Source organism: Melanerpes formicivorus, unplaced genomic scaffold (genome assembly GCF_026170545.1).
Source record: "Melanerpes formicivorus ecotype bairdi unplaced genomic scaffold, bMelFor1.0.p_v2 SCAF_39, whole genome shotgun sequence".
Taxonomy (NCBI): domain Eukaryota; kingdom Metazoa; phylum Chordata; class Aves; order Piciformes; family Picidae; genus Melanerpes; species Melanerpes formicivorus.
The window spans coordinates 3,224,662-3,249,297 of record NW_027142391.1 but is presented as its reverse complement, the minus strand read 5'-3'; the positions used below and the strand labels follow the sequence as shown (position 1 = coordinate 3,249,297).

Sequence of the window (24,636 nt, the reverse complement as noted above, 5' to 3'; positions counted from 1 at the left end):
CCCACAGCGCTGTGGAGGCTGCAGCAGGACCCCAGGGATGGGGACCCCAGCCCTGCAGAGAGCCCCCCAGCCCCCTCCATGCTGCAGCTCCTCCTTCCACTGAACCTCCTGCGCAGGACCTGCAGCTTTCCTCATCCCTGCCCCCCTCTGAAATGCCTTTTCTGCCTGCCCTGGCACCGCTGCTTCTGCCACCTTGAGTCTCCTGCACGTCCTGGTTGCTTTGGCAACAAATTGAGGCAGGCTTGGAGCAGCTCAGGCTGGGAAAGGAGGAGACATGTGCCCAGGTTGCTCCATCTCTCTCTGGCCCAGCTTGTCCATCAAGCAGGGGGCTTCCAGCCCTGGCTCCCCAGCTCAGGGAGGCTGCTGCTGCTTCAGTGCCTTTGAGAGGGAGTGAAGCTGAGTGTGGTCCTCTCAGGAGGGGAAGGAGCTTTGCCAAGGTGCAGGTGGCTCCTGGAACAGGCTGGCCAAGGCATCCAGCCAGGCTCCCCTGAGGCTGGGGGGCAGCACTGGAGAGGGGAAAGCATTAACCCTTCCAGAGCAGCTGATAGGGCTTGGAAGTCAGGGAGTCACTGAATGGTCTGGGTTGGAAAGGACCTTGGTAGGGACCTTGATAGGGACCTTGATAGGGACCTTGATAGGGACCTTGGAAGGGACCTTGGTAGGGCTTGCAAGCCACAGAATCACTGAATGGTTTGGGCTGGAAGGGACCTTGGAAGATCATAGAATCAACCAGGTTGGGAAAGACCTCAGAGATCATCAAGTCCAACCTGGCACCCAACACCTCCTGACAGCTAAACCATGGCTCCAAGTGCCACATCCAATCCCCTCTTGAACACCTCCAGGCATGGGGACTCCACCACCTCTCTGGGCAGCACATCCTAAGGGCCAATTCCTCTTCCTGAGAAGAACTTTCTCCTCACCTCCAGCCTAAACCTCCCCTGGCACAGCTTGAGACTGTGGCCTCTTGTTCTGGTGCTGCTTGCCCGGGAGCAGAGCCCAACCCCCACCTGGCTACAACTTCCCTTCAGGGTCATCAAGTCCAACCCAGCACTGCTCAGGGCACTGAAACCCCTCCAGGGATGGAGACTCCACCACTGCCCTGGGCAGCCTGAGCCAGGCCTTGACAACCCTTTGGGGGAAGAAGTTGTTCCTCCTGTCCAACCTCAACCTCTCCTGGGGCAACTTGAAGCTGTTTCTTCTTCTCCTGTTGCCTGTTTCTTGGGAGAAGAGACCAACATCCCCCTGGCTCCAGCCTCCTCTCAGGGAGCTGCAGAGAGCAATGAGGTCTCCCTCAGCCTCCTCTTCTCCAGGCTGAACCACCCCCAGCTCCTTCAGCTGCTCCTCCCCAGCCCTGTTCCAGCCTCCTCTCAGGGAGCTGCAGAGAGCAAGAAGGTCTCCCCTGAGCCTCCTCTTCTGCAGGCTAAGCAACCCCAGCTCCCTCAGCCTCTCCTCCCCAGCCCTGTTCCAGCCTCCTCTCAGGGAGCTGCAGAGAGCAAGAAGGTCTCCCCTGAGCCTCCTCTTCTGCAGGCTAAGCAACCCCAGCTCCCTCAGCCTCTCCTCCCCAGCCCTGTTCCAGCCTCCTCTCAGGGAGCTGCAGAGAGCAAGAAGGTCTCCCCTGAGCCTCCTCTTCTCCAGGCTAAGCAACCCCAGCCCCCTCAGCCTCTCCTCCCAGGGCTGTGCTCCAGACCCCTCCCCAGCTTTGTTGCCCTTCTCTGGACACGTTCAGGGTCACCCACTCCAGCCCCCCTGCCAGAGCAGGGCTGTAGCTCAACAGCTGGACTGATCTCAGAGGTCTTTCCCAACCAGCACAGTTCTGTGATCCCTCCCCTACTGGCCTGGGAGCTTGCAAGGTGTGGAGTCAGCTCTTGGCTGAGGAGCCTTGGCCAAGGAGCCTCCATCCCTTCTGCTGCAGATGTCTGATGAGCCTGAGGGGTGTCTGAATGAACAGAGGACACGAGGAGGGGCTTCAAGAGGCAGGATGTGGGCAGCAGGATGCTTGGGTTTCCCCTCTGCCCTCCTGACAGCCTGCTTTGCCTTCCCTCTGCAGAAGGAACGATGAGGTGACCCACATCAAGATCCAGAACACAGGGGACTACTATGACCTGTATGGAGGGGAGAAGTTTGCCACGCTGGCAGAGCTGGTGCAGTACTACACCGAGCAGCAGGGGCTGCTGAGGGAGAAGAACAGCAATGTCATCGAGCTCAAGTACCCCCTCAACTGCCAGGACCCCACCTCAGAGAGGTAAGCCAGGCTCTGCAGCAGCCCTGCCTGCCCCTGGGAAGCTTCTGGCTGCCCAGAGAGCTGAGAGGGAGCAGCTGCACCTGCCCCAAACAAGGGTGGGAGGTTTGGAGGTGATTTTGGCCCCAGAGCTGCGCAGCATTGTCAGAAGGATTGCCCATGGGGATGTGCTGCCCAGGGAGGTGGTGGAGTCCCCATCCCTGGAGGTGTTCAGGAAGAGGCTTGATGGGGTGCTGGGTGCCATGGTGTAGTTTATTGGGTGGTGGTGGGTGAGAGGTTGGACTGGATGATCTAGAAGGTCTCTTCCAACCTGGTCTGTTCTATTATTGCTATGATTAAGTCCCTCCCCAGCTCTCCTCTAGTTCCTTTCAGGTCCTGGAAGGCAGCTCCAAGGTCTCTCCCTGCAGCCTCCTCCAGGCTGAACAGCCCCAGCTCCCTCAGCCTGTCCTCACAGGGGAGGTTCTGCAGCCCTCTGCTCATCATAACCTAACAGAGATGTTGATCATGTCCAGAGAAGGGCAACAAGGCTGGGGAGGGGTCTGGAGCACAGCCCTGGGAGGAGAGGCTGAGGGAGCTGGGGTTGCTTAGCCTGGAGAAGAGGAGGCTCAGGGGAGACCTTCTTGCTCTCTCCAACTCCCTGCAGGGAGGTTGGAGCCAGGTGGGGGTTGGTCTCTGCTCCCAGGCAAGCAGCACCAGAACAAGAGGACACAGTCTCCAGCTGTGCCAGGGGAGGTTTAGGCTGGAGGTGAGGAGAAAGTTCTTCCCAGCAAGAGAGATTGGCCCTTGGGATGTGCTGCCCAGGGAGGTGGTGGAGTCCCCATCCCTGGAGGTGTTCAAGAGGGGATTGGATGTGGCACTTGGAGCCATGGGTTAGCTGTCAGGAGGTGCTGGGTGCCAGCTTGGACTTGATGCTCTCTGAGGTCTCCTCCAACCTGTGATTCATTGCCTCCTCTGGAGCCTCTCCAGCTGTTCCTTGTCCTCAGGGATGGGGATCTCCAGCTCCCTGCAAGCAGCAGCTTGCCTTGGGCTGTTTCAGCTCCTGAGTGACCTCCTTCCCTCCCCCTCATCCATGGCACTGCAGTGACCCCTCAGTGCCTCCTCCTCCCCCTCGCTGTCCCTGGGCTGGGGAGGGGAAGGCAGGGGCCGGCTGCTGGCGGTGCCCCAGCGGCTCCCTCAGCACTCTAACTTTAGCAGCTGAAGCTGTGCCCACTCTCAGTTCCTGAAATGGAGCCCAGGCACTCCCCTGCATGCCATCCTGCGAGCTGCTGGGCCAGGCCCTGGGAAGTCCCTGCAGCTCACATGCTGCCCTTGTTGCCAGGGCAGTTTCTTTGCTGCTGGCAGGGCAGGCTCTGCAGAGCAGCTGGGCAGCTGCTCAGGGTAGCAGAGGCCCTGGGGAAGTGGCAAGCTCTGTGGAGAATAACAAAGAACCCAGGTTGGAGGAGACCTCAGAGAGCATCCAGTCCAACCTAGCACCCAGCACCATCTGATCAACCAAACCATGGCACCAAGCTCCCCATCCCCTCCTCCTAAACACCTCCAGGGATGGGGACTCCACCACCTCCCTGGGCAGCACATCCCAATGGCCAATCTCTCTCTCTGTGTAGAATTTCTTCCTAACATCCAGCCTGAACCTCCCCTGGCACAGCTTGAGACTGTGGCCTCTTGTTCTGGTGCTGCTTGCCTGGGAGAAGAGACCAACCCCCACCTGGCTCCAACCTCCCTTCAAGGAGTTGGAGAGAGCAAGAAGGTCTCCCCTGAGCCTCCTCTTCTCCAGGCTAAGCAACCCCAGCTCCCTCAGCCTCTCCTCCCAGGGCTGTGCTCCAGACCCCTCCCCAGCTTTGTTGCCCTTCTCTGGACACCTTCCAGCAGCTCAACATCTTTCCTAAGCTGAGGAGCCCAGAACTGGACACAGGACTCCAGGTGTGGCCTGGGCAGTGCCTCTCAGGGAGCTGCAGAGAGCAATGAGGTCTCCCTCAGCCTCCTCTTCTCCAGGCTGAACCACCCCCAGCTCCCTCAGCTGCTCCTCCCCAGCCCCTGTGCTCCTGACCCTTCCCCAGCTTCGTTGCCCTTCCCTGGCCCCACTCCAGCCCCTCAGTGTCCTTCTTGGAGTGAGGAGCCCAATGCTGAGCCCAGGATTCGAGGTGTGGGCTCCCCAGTGCTGAGCACAGGGAGGGTTGTTCTCTGCCCTGCTCATCTCTGGCTGCTGCTCCATCAGCTTTGCCCTCTGGGGCAGAGTTGCTGGGACGTGAGGTGATGCCATTGCATCTCCCCTGCAAGGTTATTTTGAGCCTCTCTGAATTCCTGGCAGCTTTGGTCAGCAGGCCAGGAGCCAGTTGCCTTCAAAGTGGGACCTGTGGCATCTGCCCAGAGCCCCTGCTGAGTTGGGGATGGAGTGTGGGGATGGAAGGCAAAAGGAGAAGCCCTGCTCCTCTCCCAAGGGTTGGGTTTGTGTCCATGGAGGAGCCTGGCCAGGTGAGCTGCAGAGCCAGAGCATGGAGCTAGCAAGGCTGAGCTGCTGATTGAGCTCTCTGGGTGGATGGTTGTGTGCCAGACACTGTGGCAAGGCTGCCACAGGCTCCTGGGGGAGCTGGTTCCAGGGGAGCCTGAATTTCACTGCCAGTGTGGCAGCAGGAGGAAGGGCTAGGAGAGAGTAGGTGGAGAAAGAGGAGGCATGCAAGCTGGGCACAGATGGAGAGGTGGAGCAGCTTGGAAGAGCTGAGCACAGACCTCCCTGCATGTTGTGAGCACCACTGGGCTGGGAAGTGGCTGCAGGAAGGGCTGGAAGGGACAGGAGCAGGGAATGAGCTGAGCTCAGTCAGCTGGGAGGGGAGCAGCAGGAGCCACAGCTGGAAGGACCCCTCTGAAAACCCTCCCCAGGCTGTGCCAGAGCATCTTGAACTCCTTGATCTTAAAGGGTCTTTTCCCAGCCCCTCCTATGCTTCTCTCTTGCTCCTGGCCAGTGTTGCCCAGGCTGGTGTCTGACTGCAGCCTGCTGACCCCCAGGGTTGCTGCACAGGGAAGCAGAGCCACCTGAGAGTCAGACCTGCTCCTCAGAGCCCTCTGCCTAGGTGCCAGAGCTTGTCACACAGCACATGGCACTTGAAGGCACTGATGCCATTTAGCTGGAGGGCTGAGCTAAGCCCTGACACTTCCAGCCTCAGGCCAGGGTATTGGGATGACATTGCAGCCGCGGTGGAGGAGAGTCCCTGGGGACTGGTCCTAAAATAGCTCCAGCTGGGGTCGTGCCAGAGGGCTGAGCAGGCAGAGTGGGAGCCTGGAAATGAGTTTCCCATCACCTCCAGCCCCAGCAGAGAAGGTAACTCTTTGCCTGAGGGCAGTGGTCTGCTCTGCCCCTCGGGAGGTCTCATCTGGAGGGTTGGGGCCAGGTCTGGGCTCCCTGCTTCAGCAGACAGGGAGCTGCTGGAGAGTGTCCAAGAGAGGCTGTGAGGATGATCAAGGGAACAGAACATCTCTCTTTTGAGGCCAGGCTGAGAGCCCTGGGGCTGTTTAGCCCAGGGAGGTGGTGGAGTCCCCATCCCTGGAGGTGTTCCAGAGGGGATTGGATGTGGCACTTGGAGCCATGGTTTAGTCAGTCAGGAGGTGTTGGGTGACAGCTTGGGCTTGATCTCTGAGGTCTTTTCCAACCTGGTTGATTCTGTGAAATAAGATAGATGGAGAAGAGAAGGCTGAGAGGGCTCTGCTCAGTGACTGCAAACCCCTTAGGGGTGGGTGTCAATGAGAGGGGCTCAGCCTCCCCACTGGTGCCCAGCGATGGGACCAGAGGCGGTGGACACAAGCTGCAACCCAGGTTGCTCCACCTCAGCAGGGAAAACCTCTTTGCTGTGAGGGTGCTGGAGCCCTGGAGCAGGCTGCCCAGAGGGCTTGTGGAGTCTGCTTCTCTGGAGGCTGCTTCTGTGCAGCCTGCCTCTGCTTTAGCAGGAGGCTTGGACTCGATGGGCTCCAGAGGTCCCTTGCAGCTGTTCTGTGCTGCTGCCATTCCTGAGCTGACCTCACTCTGCTCCATCAGGGGAGACCTTCCTGCTCTCTACAGCTGCCTGAAGGGAGGTTGGAGCCAGGTGGGGGTTGGTCTCTTCTCCCAGGCAAGCAGCACCAGAACAAGAGGACACAGTCTCAAGCTGTGCCAGGGGAGGTTTAGGCTGGAGGGGAGGAGAAAGTTCTTCCCAGAGAGAGAGATTGGCCATTGGGATGTGCTGCCCAGGGAGGTGGTGGAGTCCCCATCCCTGGAGGTGTGTAAGAAGGGACTGGATGGGGGACTTGGTGCCATGGTTTGGTTGATCAGATGGTGCTGGGTGGCAGCTTGGACTTGGTGATCTCAAAGGTCTCTTCCAACCTGGTTAATTCTCTTCTCTTTCTCTTTCTCTTCTCTTTCTCTTCTCTTTCTCTTCTCTTTCTCTTCTCTTTCTCTTCTCTTTCTCTTCTCTTTCTCTTCTCTTTCTCTTCTCTTTCTCTTCTCTTTCTCTTCCTCTTCTCTTCCTCTTCTCTTCCTCTTCTCTTCCTCTTCCCTTCCTCTTCCCTTCCTCTTCCCTTCCTCTTCCCTTCCTCTTCCCTTCCTCTTCCCTTCCTCTTCCCTTCCTCTTCCCTTCCTCTTCCCTTCCTCTTCCCTTCCTCTTCCCTTCCTCTTCCCTTCCTCTTCCCTTCCTCTTCCCTTCCTCTTCCCTTCCTCTTCCCTTCCTCTTCCCTTCCTCTTCCCTTCCTCTTCCCTTCCTCTTCCCTTCCTCTTCCCTTCCTCTTCCCTTCCTCTTCCCTTCCTCTTCCCTTCCTCTTCCCTTCCTCTTCCCTTCCTCTTCCCTTCCTCTTCCCTTCCTCTTCCCTTCCTCTTCCCTTCCTCTTCCCTTCCTCTTCCCTTCCTCTTCCCTTCCTCTTCCCTTCCTCTTCCCTTCCTCTTCCCTTCCTCTTCCCTTCCTCTTCCCTTCCTCTTCCCTTCCTCTTCCCTTCCTCTTCCCTTCCTCTTCCCTTCCTCTTCCCTTCCTCTTCCCTTCCTCTTCCCTTCCTCTTCCCTTCCTCTTCCCTTCCTCTTCCCTTCCTCTTCCCTTCCTCTTCCCTTCCTCTTCCCTTCCTCTTCCCTTCCTCTTCCCTTCCTCTTCCCTTCCTCTTCCCTTCCTCTTCCCTTCCTCTTCCCTTCCTCTTCCCTTCCTCTTCCCTTCCTCTTCCCTTCCTCTTCCCTTCCTCTTCCCTTCCTCTTCCCTTCCTCTTCCCTTCCTCTTCTCTCCCCCTCCCCCAGGTGGTACCATGGGCACCTGACTGGCAAGGAGGCAGAGAAGCTGCTGACAGAGAAGGGCAAGCCAGGCAGCTTCCTGGTGCGGGAGAGCCAGAGCAAGCCGGGGGACTTCGTGCTGTCGGTGCTGACCAACGAGGACAAGCTGGAGACCGGGGACCGCAAGCCGCACGTCACCCACGTCATGATCCACTACCAGGTGGGATTGGTCCTGCTGCCCCTGCCCACCCCCTGCTGGGGGGGCTGAGCCAGCTGGCAGCTGTGTCTGTGTCCCCCCCCCAGGTCTCAGCCTGGTTTTGTCACCCTCTCCTGCAGCCAGACGGGAAGTACGACGTGGGGGGCGGAGAGCGCTTCGACACGCTGGCAGACCTGGTGGAGCACTACAAGAAGAACCCCATGGTGGAGAAGTCTGGAGCTGTGGTTCACCTGAAGCAGGTGTGAGGGCTGCTCTGGCACCCAGCTGCTGGTGTCTGGGCTTGCCCATCACGCTGTAGGAGCACACAGAGCTGGCCCTGCTCTTTGGGGAGCTCCCTGCCCCCTACGACACCCTGCTGGCTGCCTGTCCTGCTCGGCCAGGCTCACGGAGAGGTCCCTGGCCGTGCACTCAAGGCCTCAGGAAGGGACTCAGCTCCTGCCAGGGGTTCAGGAGCTGTTTATGCAAGGGGAGCATGGCCTGGTTTGCTGGTACTGGTTGCTGCAGGTGGTGATTTCTGTCCTCATCTGCCCCCAGCCCTTCAACGCCACACGCATCAACGCAGCCAACATTGAGAACAGGGTGAGGGAGCTGAACAAGATGGCAGACCACAGTGAGAAGGCCAAGCAAGGCTTCTGGGAAGAGTTTGAGGTATGAGATGCTCCTCTGCTCCGTCCCTCTGGGGCCCATGGGGGCAGCAGACCAGGTCTGCATGGGAGTGTGCAGCGCTGAGGGCCTCTGCTCGCTGCTGGTTCTCCTTCCTCTGTCTTCAGCTGAGTTATTTCTTGGTCCTTTAGGTCATTGCTTTTTTTCCCCCCTCATGTCCAAGGCTGTTTCTCTTTCCTCAGCCTAGAACTGCATGCCTTTTGTTCCCTGCAGGGATCTGTGCCTTCTCCCCTCCATTAACTCTCTCATCAAGCTGCTTCTTGGCTGCCGTTCCCTTCCTGCCAGCACTCCCTCTGCTCTTCTCAGCGTTAGGAAGCCAAGCAGCTAGTGGCAAGAGAGCCCTTCCTTTGCTTCTGCCTCCCCTTTCTTCAGGACACTTTGTTCTCTTGTTCTCTGCTCCCCAGATGCTGCAGCAGCAGGAGTGCAAACTCCTCTACCCCAGGAAGGAGGGACAGCGACCGGAGAACAAGGCTAAGAATCGCTACAAGAACATCCTGCCCTGTAAGGAGAGCCTGCCAGCCTGCCCTGGGGCCTTCAGCCCCCTTTCTGCAGCCTTCTCTGGGGCCAGGTCCCCTTGCAGAGCTTTCAGATCCTAGCTGAGATGCAAAGAGGTCTCCAGGATCCAGAGGAATGGTCTTAGAATCATTCTGGTTGGAAGAGACCTTTCAGATCCTGGCTGAGATGCAAAGAGGTCTCCAGGATCCAGGGGAGTGGTCTTAGAACCATTTTGGTTGGAAGAGACCTTCCAGATCCTGGCTGAGATGCAAAGAGGTCTGCAGTGCCCTGGGGAATGGTCATAGAATCAGTTTGGTTGGAAGAGACCTTTCAGATCCTGGCTGAGATGCAAAGAGGTCTCCAGGATCCTGGGGAATGGTCTTAGAACCATTTTGGTTGAAAGAGACCTTTCAGATCCTGGCTGAGTTGGAAAGAGGTCTGCAGTGCCCTGAGGGGTGGTCATAGAATCAGTTTGGTTGGAAGAGACCTTTCAGATCCTGGCTGAGATGGAAAGAGGTCTGCAGGGACCTGAGGGGTGGTCATAGAATCAGTTTGGTTGGAAGAGACCTTCCAGATCCTAGCTGAGATGCAAAGAGGTCTCCAGGATCCAGGGGAGTGGTCTTAGAACCATTTTGGTTGGAAGAGACCTTTCAGATCCTGGCTGAGATGGAAAGAGGTCTGCAGTGCCCTGGGGAATGGTCATAGAATCAGTTTGGTTGGAAGAGACCTTTCAGATGCTGGCTGAGATGCAAAGAGGTCTGCAGGACCCTGGGGAAGGGGTAGAGCCTTGTGGCTGCCCTGTGCCAGCCCATCTGTGCCCCCAGGGGTGCTCATCCTGGGCTCTCCTCCCCTGCAGTTGACACCACGCGGGTGGCGCTCCGGGACGCGGATGAGAGCGTGCCCGGCTCCGACTACATCAATGCCAACTACATCAAGGTACTTGGGGAAGGGAAGGCACCGTGCTGGGGGGGCTCAAACACAGCCCAGTGCTGGGTTTCTGCTGGGTAAGTGCAGTGAGGGTGCCAGCTTTGAGGGCATGGCCCATCAGGACCAGAATCTTTCACTAGATCCAGGCCAAACACTGGATTGTCCTACTGTACCCCAGGGGATCTCATTCTCCATGTCCTGCTTGTCCCTGAGAGTATCCCAACCCCCTCTTTGCCCCTAAGTATCTCAATCCCCTCCTTGCCTCTATCTGAGAGTCTCTCAAGCCCCTCTTTGCTCCTATCTGAGTCTCTCCATCCCCTCCTTGCCCCTATCTAAGTATCTCCATCCCCTCTTTGCCCCTAAGTATCTCAACCCCTCTTTGCCCCTATCTAAGTATCTCCATCCCCTCCTTGCCCCTATCTGAGAGCCTCTCCATCCCCTCTTTGCCCCTATCTAAGTCTCTCCATCCCCTCCTTGCCCCTCTCTGAGTCTCTCCATCCCCTCCTTGCCCCATCTAAGAGTCTCTCCATCCCCTCTTTGCCCCTACCTGAGTCTCTCCATCCCCTCCTTGCCCCTATCTAAGATTCTCTCCATCCCTTCCTTCTCCATTCCTGCTCAGGAGGTCTCTGAGGATTGAGCCAGGCCCTCAGTGACCTGAACATGATCTCCATGTTCAAGTCCTGGCTGCCCTCTGTAAGGCAGGAGCTGCTCCCAGCTGCCTTCCCAGCAGTGCTGCTCTAGCACTTCAGCCCCCAGCCCTGGGGAAGCCTTCAAGGTGGCTTCCTCCCAGCCACATCCACCTGCAGCTTGTGCAGCTGCCTGCTGGCAAGAGCCTGTGGCACAGCAGTGTGGCTTCCAGAGAGGTCCCTGGAGGCAGGCAGGCTGCTTTGCTGGAGCAGCTGGGGGGGAGAGGTGTGGTGGAAGGGGGGGAGGTCAGATGGAGGGGGGAGAGGTGTGGTGGAAGGGGGGGAGGTCAGATGGAGGGGGGAGAGGTGTGGTGGAGGGGGGAGAGGTGTGGTGGAGGGGGGGGGAGGTCAGATGGAGGGGGGAGAAGTGTGCTGGAAGGAGGAGAGGTGTGCTGGAAGGAGGAGAGGTGTGCTGGAGTGGGGAGAGGTGTGCTGGAAGGAGGAGAGGTGTGCTGGAGGGGGGAGAGGAGGTGTGCTGGAGCGGGGAGAGGTCAGCAGACAACTGTCAGGGCTGGAAGGGACCTCAAGGCTCAGCCAGCTCCAACCCCCTGCCCTGGGCAGGGACACCTCCCACTGCAGCAGGCTGCTCAGCTCGATAGGGGCTGGAAGGGACCCTCTGGGGCTCACCCTGTGGCCTCCTGCCTGGCTGAGTGCTGCTGGAGGGGCAGGAAAGCAGTCCCCAGGTTCCTCAGCGTTGCCTTTTCTCTCCCTCCCTCCTCTCCTCGGCTCCTCAGAGCATCGCTGAAGATGGAAGGAGCTCAGAGCAGGGCAAGGTCTACATAGCCACCCAGGGCTGCCTGCAGACCACAGTGAACGACTTCTGGGCCATGGTGTACCAGGAGAACAGCCACGTCATCGTCATGACCACCAAGGAGGTGGAGAGGGGCAGGGTGAGAGTGGGCAGGGGGCCTGGGGAGGGCAGGGGGGGCCTGGGGAGGATCCTTGGCAAGGAGGCTGCCCAGGGAGGCTGTGGCTGCCCCCTCCCTGCAGCTGCTCCAGGGAGCATCAGGGCAGAGATTGCTGCCAGCCCTGCAGATCTGCAGTGTGAATGCACTGCTCTGGAGCCCTGCAGCAGCCTGCACAGAGAGCTTGTGTGGAGCTTCCTCCCCTGGAGGCATTCCAACCCCACCTGGACACTGTGGTCCTGGGCCAGCTGCTGTGGGCTTAAACCTCTCCAGAGGTCCCTTCCACCCCCCACCACGCTGGGGCTGTGCAAAGGGAAGCCCTGTCCCACATCCTGCAGCCCAGGGGACCCAAGGTAGGGACCCTCCAGCCGTGCATGGGAGATGTTTCTCCCCTGAGCAGGCTGCTGTGGGTGCTGCCTCACCCTGGAGCTGCTCAAGGCCAGGCTGGATGAAGCCCTTTGAGCATCCTGGGCTGGGGGCAGCTGTCCCTGCCCATGGCTGCAGCAGGGGGCTGGGATCTGGATGGTCTTGAAGATGCTTTCCAAGGCAACCTGTTGTGTGGCTGAGTGTGTGAGGTGCTGAGGGGCTGTGTGGGGTGCTGAGGAGCCATGAGGGGTGCAGAGGAGCTGTGAGGGGTGCAGAGGGGCTGTGTGAGGTGCTGAGGGGCTGTGAGGGGTGCTGAGGGGCTGTGTGAGGTGCTGAGGAGCTGTGTGGGGTGCTGAGGGGCTGTGTGAGGTGCTGAGGAGCTGTGAGGGGTGCTGAGGGGCTGTGTGAGGTGCTGAGGAGCTGTGTGGGGTGCTGAGGGGCTGTGTGAGGTGCAGAGGAGCTGTGTGGGGTGCTGAGGGGCTGTGTGGGGTGCAGAGGGGCTGTGAGGGGTGCAGAGGGGCTGTGTGGGGTGCAGAGGGGCTGTGTGAGGTGCAGAGGGCCTGTGTGGGGTGCTGAGGGGCTGTGTGAGGTGCAGAGGGGCTGTGAGGGGTGCAGAGGAGCTGTGAGGTGTGCTGAGGAGCTGTGAGGGGTGCTGAGGGGCTGTGAGGGGTGCTGAGGGGCTGTGAGGTGTGCTGAGGAGCTGTGAGGGGTGCTGAGGGGCTGTGAGGGGTGCTGAGGGGCTGTGAGGGGTGCTGAGGGGCTGTGAGGTGTGCTGAGGAGCTGTGAGGGGTGCTGAGGGGCTGTGAGGGGTGCTGAGGAGCTGTGAGGGGTGCAGAGGAGCCATGTGAGCTGCTGTGTGGGGTGCTGATGTGCCGTGAGGGGTGCAGAGGAGCTGTGAGGGGAGCTGAGGGGCTGTGTGAGGTGCAGAGGAGCTGTGTGGGGTGCTGAGGTGCCCTATGGGGTGCTGAGGATCTGTGAGGGGTGCTGAGGAGCCGTGTGGGGAACTGAGATGCTGTGGGGGGTGCTGAGGTGCTGTGTGGGGAGCTGAGGTGCCCTGGGGGGGGTGCTGAGCAGTTCTACGGGGTGCTGAGGGGCTATGAGGGGTGCAGAGGAGCTGTGGGAGCTGCCGTGAGGGGTGCTGAGGAGCCGTGTGGGGAGCTGAGATGCTCTGGGGCGTGCTGAGCTGCCCTGGGGGGTGCTGAGCTGCCCTGGAAGGTGCTGAGGAGCTGTGAGGGGTGCTGAGGTGCCCTGGGGGGGTGCTGAGCTGCCCTGGAAGGTGCTGAGGTGCTGTGTGGGGAGCTGAGGTGCCCTGGGGGGGTGCTGAGCAGTTCTACGGGGTGCTGAGGGGCTATGAGGGGTGCAGAGGAGCTGTGGGAGCTGCCGTGAGGGGTGCTGAGGAGCCGTGTAGGGAGCTGAGATGCTGTGGGGGGTGCTGAGGTGCTGTGTGGGGAGCTGAGGTGCCCTGGGGGGTGCTGAGCAGCCCTGCGGGGTGCTGAGGGGCTATGAGGGGTGCAGAGGAGCTGTGGGAGCTGCTGTGAGGGGTGCTGAGGAGCCGTGTGGGGAGCTGAGATGCTGTGGGGGGTGCTGAGGTGCCCTGGGGGGTGCTGAGCTGCCCTGGAAGGTGCTGAGGAGCTGTGAGGGGTGCTGAGGAGCTGTGGGGGGTGCTGAGGGGCTGTGAGGGGTGCTGAGGAGCTGTGAGGGGTGCAGAGGGGCCGTGAGGGGTGCAGAGGGGCTGTGAGGGGTGCTGAGCTGCCCTGGGGTGCCTCCTGCAGAACAAGTGCTTCCGCTACTGGCCGGAGCGGAGCTGCAGCCGGGAGTACGGCCGCGTGCGGGTGCGCGGCGTCAGCGAGCGGGAGGCGCAGGGCTACTGCCTGCGGGAGCTGGAGATCCTCCGCACCGACAGGGTGAGTCCTCTGCTCCTGCTGCTGCTGCTGCTGCCTGCCCTCTGCTCCTGCTGCTGCTGCTGCCTGCCCTCTGCTCCTGCTGCTGCCTGCCCTCTGCTCCTGCTGCTGCTGCTGCTGCTGCCTCCCCTCTGCTGCTGCTGCTCCTGCTGCTGCCTCCCCTCTGCTCCTGCTGCCTCCCCTCTGCTCCTGCTGCCTCCCCTCTGCTCCTGCTGCCTCCCCTCTGCTCCTGCTGCCTCCCCTCTGCTCCTGCTGCCTCCCCTCTGCTCCTGCTGCCTCCCCTCTGCTCCTGCTGCCTCCCCTCTGCTCCTGCTGCCTGCCCTCTGCTCCTGCTGCTGCCTGCCCTCTGCTCCTGCTGCTGCCTGCCCTCTGCTCCTGCTGCTGCTGCTGCTGCTGCCTCCCCTCTGCTGCTGCTGCTCCTGCTGCTGCCTCCCCTCTGCTCCTGCTGCTGCTGCCTCTGCTCCTGCTCCTGCTGCTGCCTCTCCTCTGCTGCTCCTGCTCCTGCTGCCTCCCCTCTGCTCCTGCTGCCTCCCCTCTGCTCCTGCTGCCTCCCCTCTGCTCCTGCTGCCTCCCCTCTGCTCCTGCTGCCTCCCCTCTGCTCCTGCTGCCTCCCCTCTGCTCCTGCTGCCTCCCCTCTGCTCCTGCTGCCTCCCCTCTGCTCCTGCTGCCTCCCCTCTGCTCCTGCTGCCTCCCCTCTGCTCCTGCTGCCTCCCCTCTGCTCCTGCTGCCTCCCCTCTGCTCCTGCTGCTGCCTCCCCTCTGCTGCAGAGAGCCCAGGAGGAGAGGCTGGCAACCCTCGGAGCTGTTCAGCCTGCAGAAGAGAAGGCTGAGGAGGGCACAGGCTCTCTGCTCTGCCCTGGGGAGACCTCCACCTGCAATATTCCATCCAGCTCTGGGCTCCCCAGCTCAGGGGGGACAGGGATCTGCTGGAGGGAGTCCCAGGGAGGGCTGCAGGGATGCTGAAGGGGCTGGAGCACTGCCCTGGGAGGAGAGGCTGAGAGCCCTGGGGCTGTTCAGTCTGGAGAAGACTGAGAGGGGATTTGATGAATCTCTGAGGGCTGGGGGTCAGAGGGGACAGGGCCAGGCTCTGCTCAGCTGCACCCTGGGACAGGACAAGGGGCAATGGCTGGAAACTCCAGCCCAGGAGGTTCCAGCTCACCATGAGGAGGAACTTCTTCCCTGTGAGGCTCCCAGAGCCCTGGAGCAGGCTGCCCAGGGAGGTTGTGGAGTCTCCTTCTCTGGAGCCTTCCCAGCCCTGTCTGGATGTGCTCTGTGTGACCTGTGCTGGACCTGCTCTGGCAGGGGTGGGGTTGGACTCCAAGACCTCCAGAGGTCCCTTCCAAGCCCTGAACTTCCCCTGTGGGAAGCAGCTGTGGCTCTGCCAGGTGGTTTTCCCCTGCTTCACCCTCCCCCTGCTCGAAGCTCTTGGCCCCAAGCTTTGCTGAAAAGAGATGAAGAAACCTCCTGGAGCTTTCTGAGCAGGTTTCTGCTGCCAGCAGGGTGAGCAGCCCAGGCTGGTGAAGCATTATCAGTACTTCAGCTGGCCAGACCATGGGGTGCCCAATGAGCCAGGAGGGGTGCTGAGCTTTCTGGACCAAGTGAACCGGGCGCAGCGCAGCGTTCCAGACTCGGGGCCCATCGTCGTGCACTGCAGGTATGGAGCAGGGGGGCTGCCAGCAGGCTCCTCCCCCCAGGGAAATCATCCTGCCCCTGTGCTCAGCACTGCTCAGGCCACACCTGGAGTCCTGTAGTCCAGTTCTGGGCTCCTCAGTTTAAGAAGGACATTGAGAGGCTTGAAGGTGTCCAGAGAAGGGCAAGAAAGCTGGGGAGGGGTCTGGAGCACAGCCCTGGGAGGAGAGGCTGAGGGAGCTGGGGTTGCTTAGCCTGGAGAGGAGGAGGCTCAGGGGAGACCTTCTTGCTCTCTCCAACTCCCTGCAGGGAGGTTGGAGCTAGCTGGGGGTTGGGCTCTTCTGCCAGGCAAGCAGCACCAGAACAAGAGTTACATAGAATAGAATGGGATGGAATAGAATAGAATGGATGGAATAGGATGGGATAGAATGGGATAGAATGGGATAGAATGGGATAGAATAGAATAGAATAGAATAGAATAGAATAGAATAGAATAGAATAGAATAGAATGGGATGGGATGGGATGGGATGGGATGGGATGGGATGGGATGGGATGGGATGGGATGGGATGGGATGGAATAGACCAGACCAGGTTGGAAGAGACCTTCAAGATCATGGTGTCCAACCCATCAACCAATCCAACCCACCCAAACAGCTAACCCATGGCACCAAGCACCCCAGCAAGTCTCCTCCTGAACACCTCCAGTGATGGTGACTCCACCACCTCCCCAGGCAGCCCATTCCAAAGGGCAATCACTCTCTCTGTGTAGAGCTTCTTCCTGACATCCAGCCTAAATCTCCCCAGCACAGCCTGAGACTGTGTCCTCTTGTTCTGGTGCTGGACACAGTCTCAAGCTGTGCCAGGGGAAGCTTAAGCTGGAGGTGAGGAGAAAGTTCTTCCCAGACAGAGAGATTGGCCATTGGAATGTGCTGCCCAGGGAGGTGGTGGAGTCCCCATCCCTGGAGGTGTCCAAGAGGGGATTGGCTGTGGCACTTGGAGCCATGGTTTAGCAGTCAGGAGGTGTTTGGTGCCAGGTTGGACTTGCTGATCTCTGAGGTCTCTTCCAGCCTTGGTGATTCTGTGGTTCTGTGTTACCCCTGAAGCTCATTCTCACCCTCAGCTGGGGTGGCAGTACACACATGGCAAAATCCAGGCCATCACTGGAGGTGGTGGAGGGAAGAGCAGGGCTGAGACCTCCAGGTGGTAGCTGTGGTGTTGGAGTGGGGTGAGGGTTGGCCTCTTCTCTCTGGTTGTCAAGTGATAGAGCAAGAGGAAACAGCCTCAAGCTGCACCAGGGGAGGTTTAGGCTGGGGAATAGGATAGGGATGGGATGGGATAGGAATGGGATGGGATAGGAATGGGATGGGATAGGAATGGGATGGGATGGGAATGGGATGGGATAGGATAGGAGAGGAGAGGATAGGATAGAATTAACCAAGTTGGAAGAGACCTTTGAGATCATCAAGTCCAACCTCTCACCCAACACCATCTGATCAACCAAACCATGGCACCAAGCTCCCCATCCAGGCTCTTCCTGAGCATCTCCAGGGATGGGGACTCCACCACCTCCCTGGGCAGCACATCCCAAGGGCCAATCTCTGTTCCTATGAAGAACTTCTTCCTCCCCTCCAGCCTAAGCCTCCCCTGGCACAGCTTGAGACTGTGGCCTCTGAACAAGTTCTTTCCTGCAAGAGTGGTGAGGCAGTGGCAGAGGCTGCCCAGGGAGGTGGTGGAGCCCCCATGCCTGGGGGTGCTCAGGGAGCATGCAGGCATGGCACTGTGGGACGTGGTTTGGTGCTGGGTTGGTGCTGGGACTTGGCCTCGAAGATCCTTTCCAACCTCCACCGTTCCCTGAGGCAGCTGCTGGGCTGTGGTCTCCTCGGGGTGAGCCTTTGGCTGGGTGGATCTGCTGGCAGCCATGGCACAGTCTGCCCAGGGTGGGGCAGGCAGGGGGAGGGTTGGAGCTGAGCTGCCTGACCCCGGGGCCTGTCTCTTCCTTTCCCCCTGCCAGCGCCGGGATTGGGCGCACAGGAACCATCATCGTCATCGACATGCTGGTGGACATCATCCACAGGCAAGGTACTGCCTGCCCCCTGCCTTCCCCCTCTGCCCTGCCTCTGGGCAGCCCTGCCCTTGTGCCCTCGCCTCCAGGCAGGGGGTTGGCTCGTCCAGGACACAGAGCTGGGCTGGGCTTAGTCTGAATGCAGGGTGAGAGGGGCTTTGGGCCAGCCCTCTGCTGAAGGAGATGCTTCCAGCAGCACTGCACAGGAGAGTCAGCTTCTTGGCATCAGTGGGGGCACTGCTTATAGCCACAGAATCAACCAGCTTGGGAGAGACCTCCAAGATCCCCCAGCCCACCTTCTTCATCCCCCAGCCCACCCTATCAGTCCCCCAGCCCACCCTATCAGTCCCCCAGCCCGACCTCAGTCCCCCAGCCCGACCTCAGTCCCCCAGCCCACCCTATCAGTTCCCCAGCCCACCCTATCAGTTCCCCAGCCCACCCTATCAGTTCCCCAGCCCAACCTATCAGTCCCCCAGCCCACCCTATCCATCCCCCAGCCCAATCTATCAGTCCCCCAGCCCAATCTATCAATTCTCCCAGCCCACCCTATCCATCCCCCAGCCCACCCTCTCAGTCCCCCAGCCCACCCTCTCAGTCCCCCAGCCCACCCTATCCGTCCCCCAGCCCACCCTCTCAGTCCCCCAGCCCACCCTCTCAGTCCCCCAGCCCACCCTATCAATCCCCCAGCCCACCCTATCAATCCCCCAGCCCACCCTATCCGTCCCCCAGCCCAACCTATCCCCCAGCCCACCCAATCACCCAGCCCTACAAGGGCTTGTGGGGACAGGACAAGGGGCACTGGTTTGAAACTAGAGCAGGGCAGATTTAGGTTGGACATGAGGAAGATGTTAGGCCACACCTGGAGTCCTCTGTCCAGTTCTGGGCTCCTCAGTTCAAAAAGGACATCGAGAGGCTTGAAGGTGTCCAGAGAAGGGCAACAAAGCTGGGGAGGGGTCTGGAGCACAGCCCTGTGAGGAGAGGCTGAGGGAGCTGGGGTTGCTTAGCCTGCAGAAGAGGAGGCTCAGGGGAGACCTTCTTGCTCTCTCCAGCTCCCAGAAGGGAGGTTGTAGCCAGGTGGGGGTTGGTCTCTTCTCCCAGGCACCCAGCACCAGAACAAGAGAACACAGTCTCAAGCTGTGCCAGGGGAGGTTTAGCCTGGAGGTGAGGAAGAAATTCCTCCCAGCAAGAGAGATTGGCCATTGGGATGTGCTGCCCAGGGAGGTGGTGGAGTCCCCATCCCTGGAGGTGTTCAAGAGGGGATTGGATGTGGCACTTGGAGCCATGGTCAGGAGGTGTTGAGTGACAGCTTGGACTTGATGATCCCTGAGGTCTTTTCCAACCTTGGTGATTCTGTGATTCTGTGATTCTGATTCTAAGTTCCTGTCAATGGGGGTGGTGAGAGAGCTTGCCCAGAGCCCTTGTGGGTGCTTCAAGCCTGGAAGTGTTTGCAGCCAGGCTGGATGAGGCTTTGAGCAACCTGCTCTGGTGGGAGGTGTCCCTGCCCATGGCAGTAGGGTTGGAACTGGATGATCTCTGAAGGTCCTCTCTGAGTCCCATGGCTTTTGCTGATGCTGTGGGCAGCCAGGCACACTGCAAGCTTTCAGGGCTGGCTTAGAGGCAGGAGGTTTTTCAACCTTCAGCTGGTTAACCTCGGGCTTGTGGCTGCTGAGCAGGGCTGGACTGCGACATCGACATCCCCAAAACCATCCAGATGGTGCGCAGGCAGCGCTCGGGCATGGTGCAGACAGAGGCTCAGTACAAGTTCGTGTACATGGCTGTGCAGCAGTACATCGAGGCTGAGCAGAAGAGGCTGGAAGAGGAGCAGGTGAGCTCTCTTCAGCTTGCCTCCAGCTGGAGGCCTCTGGTGTTCCCCAGAGCTCGGGGCTGGCTCTGATCCTGCCGGGGCGGAGCGCGGAGTCCGGCGGCTGGGCAGGAGGAGTCAGCTGCAGCAGCACAGCCTGGGAGGGCAGCTGCTGGGCAGCAGCCCCAAGGAGAAGGAACCTGGGAGGGCTGCTGGGCAGCAAGCTCCCCATGGGTCAGCAATGTGCCCTGGGGGCCAAGAAGGCCAATGGGATCCTGGGGTGCACTGAGGAGTGTGGCCAGCAGAGCCAGGGAGGTTCTCCTCCGCCTCTGCTCTGCCCTGCTGAGACCTCCCCTTGAGTACTGCATCCAGCTCTGGGCTCCCCAGCTCAGGAGGGACAGGGATCTGCTGGGGAGAGTCCAAGGGAGGGCTGCAAGGATGCTGAAGGGACTGCAGCACTGCCTGGGGAGGAGAGGCTGAGAGCCCTGGGGCTGTGCAGTCTGGAGAGGAGAAGACTGAGAGGGGATTTAATCAATGCCTATAAATCTCTGAGGGCTGGGGGTCAGGAGGGACGGGACAGGGCCAGGCTCTGCTCAGCTGCACCCTGGGATAGGACAAGGGGCAATGGATAGAAACTCCAGCCCAGGAGGTTCCACCTCAACATGAGGAGGGAATTCTGCCCTGTGAGGCTCCCAGAGCCCTGGAGCAAGCTGCACTCTGAGGGCCCTGGAGCCCCTCTGGGAGGAGGAAAGGCTGAGAGCCCCTGGGGCTCTTCTCTGGAAGGATTCCAACCCCCCCTGGCTGTTGTGCTGCTGGGCAAGCTGCTGTGGGTGCCCTGCTGGAGCAGGGGAGGGGTGGACAGGATGAGCTCCAGAGGTCCCTTCCAACCACAGCATGGTGGAGGTGGTGGAGTCCCCATCCCTGGAGGTGTTCAAGAGGGGATTGGATGTGGCACTTGGAGCCATGGTTTAGTTAGTCAGGAGGTGTTGGGTGACAGGTTGGACTTGATGATCTCTGAGGTCTCTTCCAACCTGGCTGATTCTGTGATGCTAAGTTCTTGGCTATGGGTGGTGAGACAGCTTGCCCAGAGAGCCTGTGGGTGCTTCCAGCCTGGGAGTGTTTAAGACCAGGCTGCTCTGATTCTATAGGAGCCAGGGCAGAACTCAGGCCACACCAAGCACCCCTTCCACTCCCTGGGCCTCCAATGCCAGAGTCAGTGTGGTTGGAAGAGCCTTTTCAGGTCATCAGGTCCAACCCTTAACCCAGCACTGCTGGGGCACCCCTGAGAATGCTGCCCTGAACAGAGGGAAAGGAGCCTCCCACCCAGTGTCCCACTGCTGCAACCTGGAGGGGCTGCCTTCTGTGTCTGCTTTGGGTGGGATTCTCTGTTTGTATTGCCTTTGCTTTCCCTTGCAGAGGAGCAAGAGGAAGGAAAGAGACTACTTGAACATTGGCTACCCTCCCATGGACAAAGGCAGAGCCAAGGGGCAGCCCCCTTCACCACGGAGCCCAGCTGGGTAAGCTGAGTGCCCTCAGGGATGGCTGAATTGCCTTCTGGATGGCTTCTGAATGGCCTAAGGGCTTCTGCAGCAGCAGAGAGAACAGCTCCAGCATTTATCCTCTGCCAGCCTGCCTCTCCCATACCTGAAACCTCAGCAGCTGCTGGCTGCCCTATGGGAATCATAGGGTCAGAGAATTGTCAGGGCTGGAAGGGACCTCAAGGCTCAGCCAGCTCCAACCCCCTGCCATGGGCAGGGACACCTCACACCACAGCAGGTTGCTCACAGCCACCTCCAGCCTGGCTGCAAACACCTCCAGGCAGGAGGCTTCCACCACCTCCCTGGGCAGCCTGTGCCAGGCTCTCACCACCCTCCTGGGGAACAACTTCTTCCTCACATCCAATCTCCATCTCCCCACTTCTAGTTCTGCTCCATCCCCCCCAGTTCTATCACTCCCTGGCACCCTCAAAAGTCCCTCCCCAGCTTTCTTGGAGTCCCTTTCAGACAATGGAAGACCACAATGAGGTCTCCTGGGAGCCTTCTCTTCTCCAGACTGCACAACCCCAACTCTCTCAGCCTGTCCTCAGAGCAGAGCAGCTATGAGGACAGCTGTCCTCCTCAGAGAAGCTCCAGGGGGCTGGTGAAGGAGCTGGGGGCTGGTGCAGGAGCCTGGGGGCTGGTGAAGGAGCTGGGGGCTGGTGCAGGAGCCTGGGGGCTGTGAAGGAGCCTGGGGGCTGGTGAAGGAGCTGGGGGCTGGTGAAGGAGCCTGGGGGCTGGTGAAGGAGCTGGGGGCTGGTGCAGGAGCCTGGGGGCTGGTGCAGGAGCTGGGGGCTGGTGCAGGAGCCTGGGGGCTGTGAAGGAGCCTGGGGGCTGGTGCAGGAGCCTGGGGGCTGTGAAGGAGCCTGGGGGCTGGTGAAGGAGCTGGGGGCTGGTGAAGGAGCCTGGGGGCTGTGAAGGAGCCTGGGGGCTGGTGCAGGAGCCTGGGGGCTGTGAAGGAGCCTGGGGGCTGGTGAAGGAGCTGGGGGCTGGTGAAGGAGCCTGGGGGCTGGTGAAGGAGCTGGGGGCTGGTGAAGGAGCCTGGGGGCTGGTGAAGGAGCCTGGGGGCTGGTGAAGGAGCTGGGGGCTGGTGAAGGAGCTGGGGGCTGGTGAAGGAGCCTGGGGGCTGGTGAAGGAGCCTGGGGGCTGGTGAAGGAGCCTGGGGGCTGGTGAAGGAGCCTGGGGGCTGGTGAAGGAGCCTGGGGGCTGGTGAAGGAGCTGGGGGCTGGTGAAGGAGCCTGGGGGCTGGTGAAGGAGCCTGGGGGCTGGTGAAGGAGCTGGGGGCTGGTGAAGGAGCTGGGGGCTGGTGAAGGAGCCTGGGGGCTGGTGAAGGAGCCTGGGGGCTGGTGAAGGAGCCTGGGGGCTGGTGAAGGAGCTGGGGGCTGGTGAAGGAGCTGGGGGCTGGTGAGGATTTTAAGTTGAAGGCTGTGAAGCTGGGGGCTGGTGCAGGAGCCTGGGGGCTGGTGAGGATTTTAAGTTGAAGGTTGTGAAGCTGGGGGCTGGTGCAGGAGCCTGGGGGCTGGTGAAGGAGCCTGGGGGCTGGTGAGGGAGCCTGGGGGCTGGTGAGGGAGCCTGGGGGCTGGTGAGGATTTTAAGTTGAAGGCTGTGAAGCTGGGGGCTGTGAAGCTGAGGATTTTTGAGGGGTGTGAAGGTGAGGAGTGGTGAGGGCTGTGAAGCTGAGGGCTGGTGAGGGTTGCTGGTGGCTGCTCAGCCCAGGGCTGCTCTCTCTCTGTGGCTGGGAGCAGGTGAGGCAGCGTCACCCTGGCTGCAGGGCTGGGGAGGGAGAGGGGAGCCTGGCCAGGTCATTAGCCATTTCCTAACTGGCCCCCTGCCCGCGGGCAGGGCTCCAGAACTCCGGGGCTGCGCACAGCAAGGCTTTGTCTCTCGGCAGGGCCGAGGATGAGTCAGCTTCCGTCTACGAGAACCTGAACGTCAAGAGCCCGAAGGGCGCAGGGCTGAGCGGCGCCGGGCGCTAGAGGCTGAGCCGCGGGGAGGCTGCGCAGGTAGGAGAGCTGAGAGCCCCCCCGCGGCCCCCGGGCATCACCTCCCGCACAGCCCCTCTGCAGCTCAGCCCCTCTGCAGCTCAGCCCCTCTGCAGCTCAGCCCCTCTGCAGCTCAGCTCCTGCAGCTCAGCCTCTGCAGCTCCCTGGGGCTCTGCCTGCCTCGGGGAAGGCAGCAGTGCCCTTGGAGTGCTTGGGGCTGCAGAGGAGCTCTGCGAAGGAGGCCAAACTTCATAGTACCATAGACTCAGTCAGGGGTGGAAGGGACCACAAGGATCAGCCAGTTCCAACCCCCCTGCCATGGGCAGGGACACCCCACACTAGATCAGCCTGGCCACAGCCTCATCCAGCCTGGGCTTAAACACCTCCAGGGCTGGGGCCCCAACCACCTCCCTGCACAACCCATTCCAGGGCTTCACCACTCTCATGGGGAAGAACTTCCTCCTCCCCTCCAGCCTGAATCTCCCCACCTCCAGCTTCATTCCATTCCCCCTAGTCCTATCACTGCCTGAGATCCTGAGCAGTCCCTCCCCAGCCTTCCTGGAGCCCCCTTCAGATCCTGGAAGGCCACAATGAGGTCACCTCAGAGCCTTCTCCTCTCCAGACTGAACAGCCCCAACTCCTTCAGTCTGTCCTCAGAGCAGAGCAGCTCCAGCCCTCTGCTCATCCTCCTGGCCCTGCTCTGGACACCTTCCAGCACCTCCAGATCCCTCTTGCCATAGGGGCTCCAGAACTGGAGGCAGGACTCCAGGTGGGGTCTCCCCAGAGCTGAGCAGAGGGGGAGGATCACCTCCCTTGCCCTGCTGGCCACACTTCTCCTGCTGCAGCCCAGGCTCTGGTTGGCTTTCTGGGCTGCAAGTGCACACTGAGAGCTCCTGGTGAGCTTCTCCTCCCCCAGCACCCCCAAGGCTCTCTCCTCAGGGCTGCTTTCCAGCCTGGATTTGTGCCTGGGGTTGCCTCCAGCCAGCTGCAGGACCCTGCCCTTGGTCTTGTTCATCGACCCAGCAGCACCCTGGCCACTAAAGCAGAGCCCCAGAGTGCCATGGCCACAGGTTTCTTGGACCCCTCATGAGATGGGGACTCCACCACCTCCCTGGGCAGCCTGCTGCAGCCTTCCAGCAGCCTCTCCTGGTGCAGAGCTTGCAGCTTTGTAACCTCCTCCCTGTGCTTTTCTTCCCCAGGACTCACCTTGCTGCCCTTCTCCTCTCTTCTGCAGTGCAGGATCCTGCAGTGTTTCCTTCCACCCTTGCCAAGAGCTGCACTTCTGGACAAGTGGGCTTTGGGTGTTGCCCATTTTGCCTTCCCCAAGCACCTTGGACTCAGTGAGGAAGCAAAGCAGCTGCCTGGCAGAAGCAAGCAGCATCCTCACCACCCCCCCACACCCCCAAGACCATGCCTTGACCTAACTTATTGCTGATGAGAAGGATCTTCTCCCATTCTCCCTTGTCCCAGTGGGTTGATATTTATGTGGAAGTGCCTCTGGACCTTCATGAGGGCAATCAAGGCTCAGCTGGGGTTGGTTTTGGGGAGGGGAAGAAGGGGAGGGTTGTGTTGGGGTTGGGTTGTGGTTTGTAATGTAAGAGTCTTATTTTTTACACACCAGTTGCCCAAAGGCCTTGCTGGCTTAGGAGCTTTCCTCCCCAGGGCTGGGAGTCAGAGGTGCTGGTAGGCTTGGAGTGGTTTCCATGAGGTCAACCATTTCCAAGCTGGAACAGCTTTTAGCCTGTATCCTGGAGTAGCTTTTGCTGCCTTGTGAGGGTGAGAGAGAGAGGGAGAGCACTGCCTGGCCTCCTCCAGGTGTTTGCTCCTCTTGATTCTTCTCCCCCCCACCCCTCTCTGCTTCCTTTGGGCTCCACCAGCTGCAGGTTTCTGTGCAACCCTGCCAAAGCACACTGAGCACTCCCTGCTGCTGTGGGGCAGCAGCTGCCCGTGCCTGGGAGCCTGCTCTGCTCTGCTCTGCACTGCAGGGCTGCCTCCCTGAGTCTGAGTCTGAGC

At 60.3% G+C, this 24,636-nt stretch overlaps 1 protein-coding gene across 2 annotated transcripts in view; it reads left to right on the top strand.

The window, feature by feature from the left end:
• The window catches only part of LOC137451112 (tyrosine-protein phosphatase non-receptor type 11-like), a 64,707-nt gene extending 40,630 nt beyond the window's left edge, over positions 1-24,077 (top strand). The window contains exons 3-16 of one of the 2 annotated variants that reach the window (XM_068158297.1): positions 2,048-2,242; positions 7,482-7,674; positions 7,791-7,910; positions 8,206-8,319; positions 8,739-8,835; positions 9,686-9,765; positions 11,177-11,332; positions 13,486-13,617; positions 15,113-15,267; positions 17,255-17,322; positions 18,979-19,130; positions 20,523-20,623; positions 22,533-22,644; positions 23,823-24,077. In XM_068158297.1, the coding sequence (XP_068014398.1) occupies positions 2,048-2,242; positions 7,482-7,674; positions 7,791-7,910; positions 8,206-8,319; positions 8,739-8,835; positions 9,686-9,765; positions 11,177-11,332; positions 13,486-13,617; positions 15,113-15,267; positions 17,255-17,322; positions 18,979-19,130; positions 20,523-20,623; positions 22,533-22,617 (1,648 nt within the window). In that variant the 3' untranslated portion in view covers positions 22,618-22,644; positions 23,823-24,077. Of the gene's footprint in view, positions 1-2,047; positions 2,243-7,481; positions 7,675-7,790; positions 7,911-8,205; positions 8,320-8,738; positions 8,836-9,685; positions 9,766-11,176; positions 11,333-13,485; positions 13,618-15,109; positions 15,268-17,254; positions 17,323-18,978; positions 19,131-20,522; positions 20,624-22,532; positions 22,645-23,822 lie in introns of both variants that reach the window. The other variant, XM_068158295.1, reaches the window with a different exon arrangement.
• Positions 24,078-24,636: the final 559 nt, after the last annotated feature.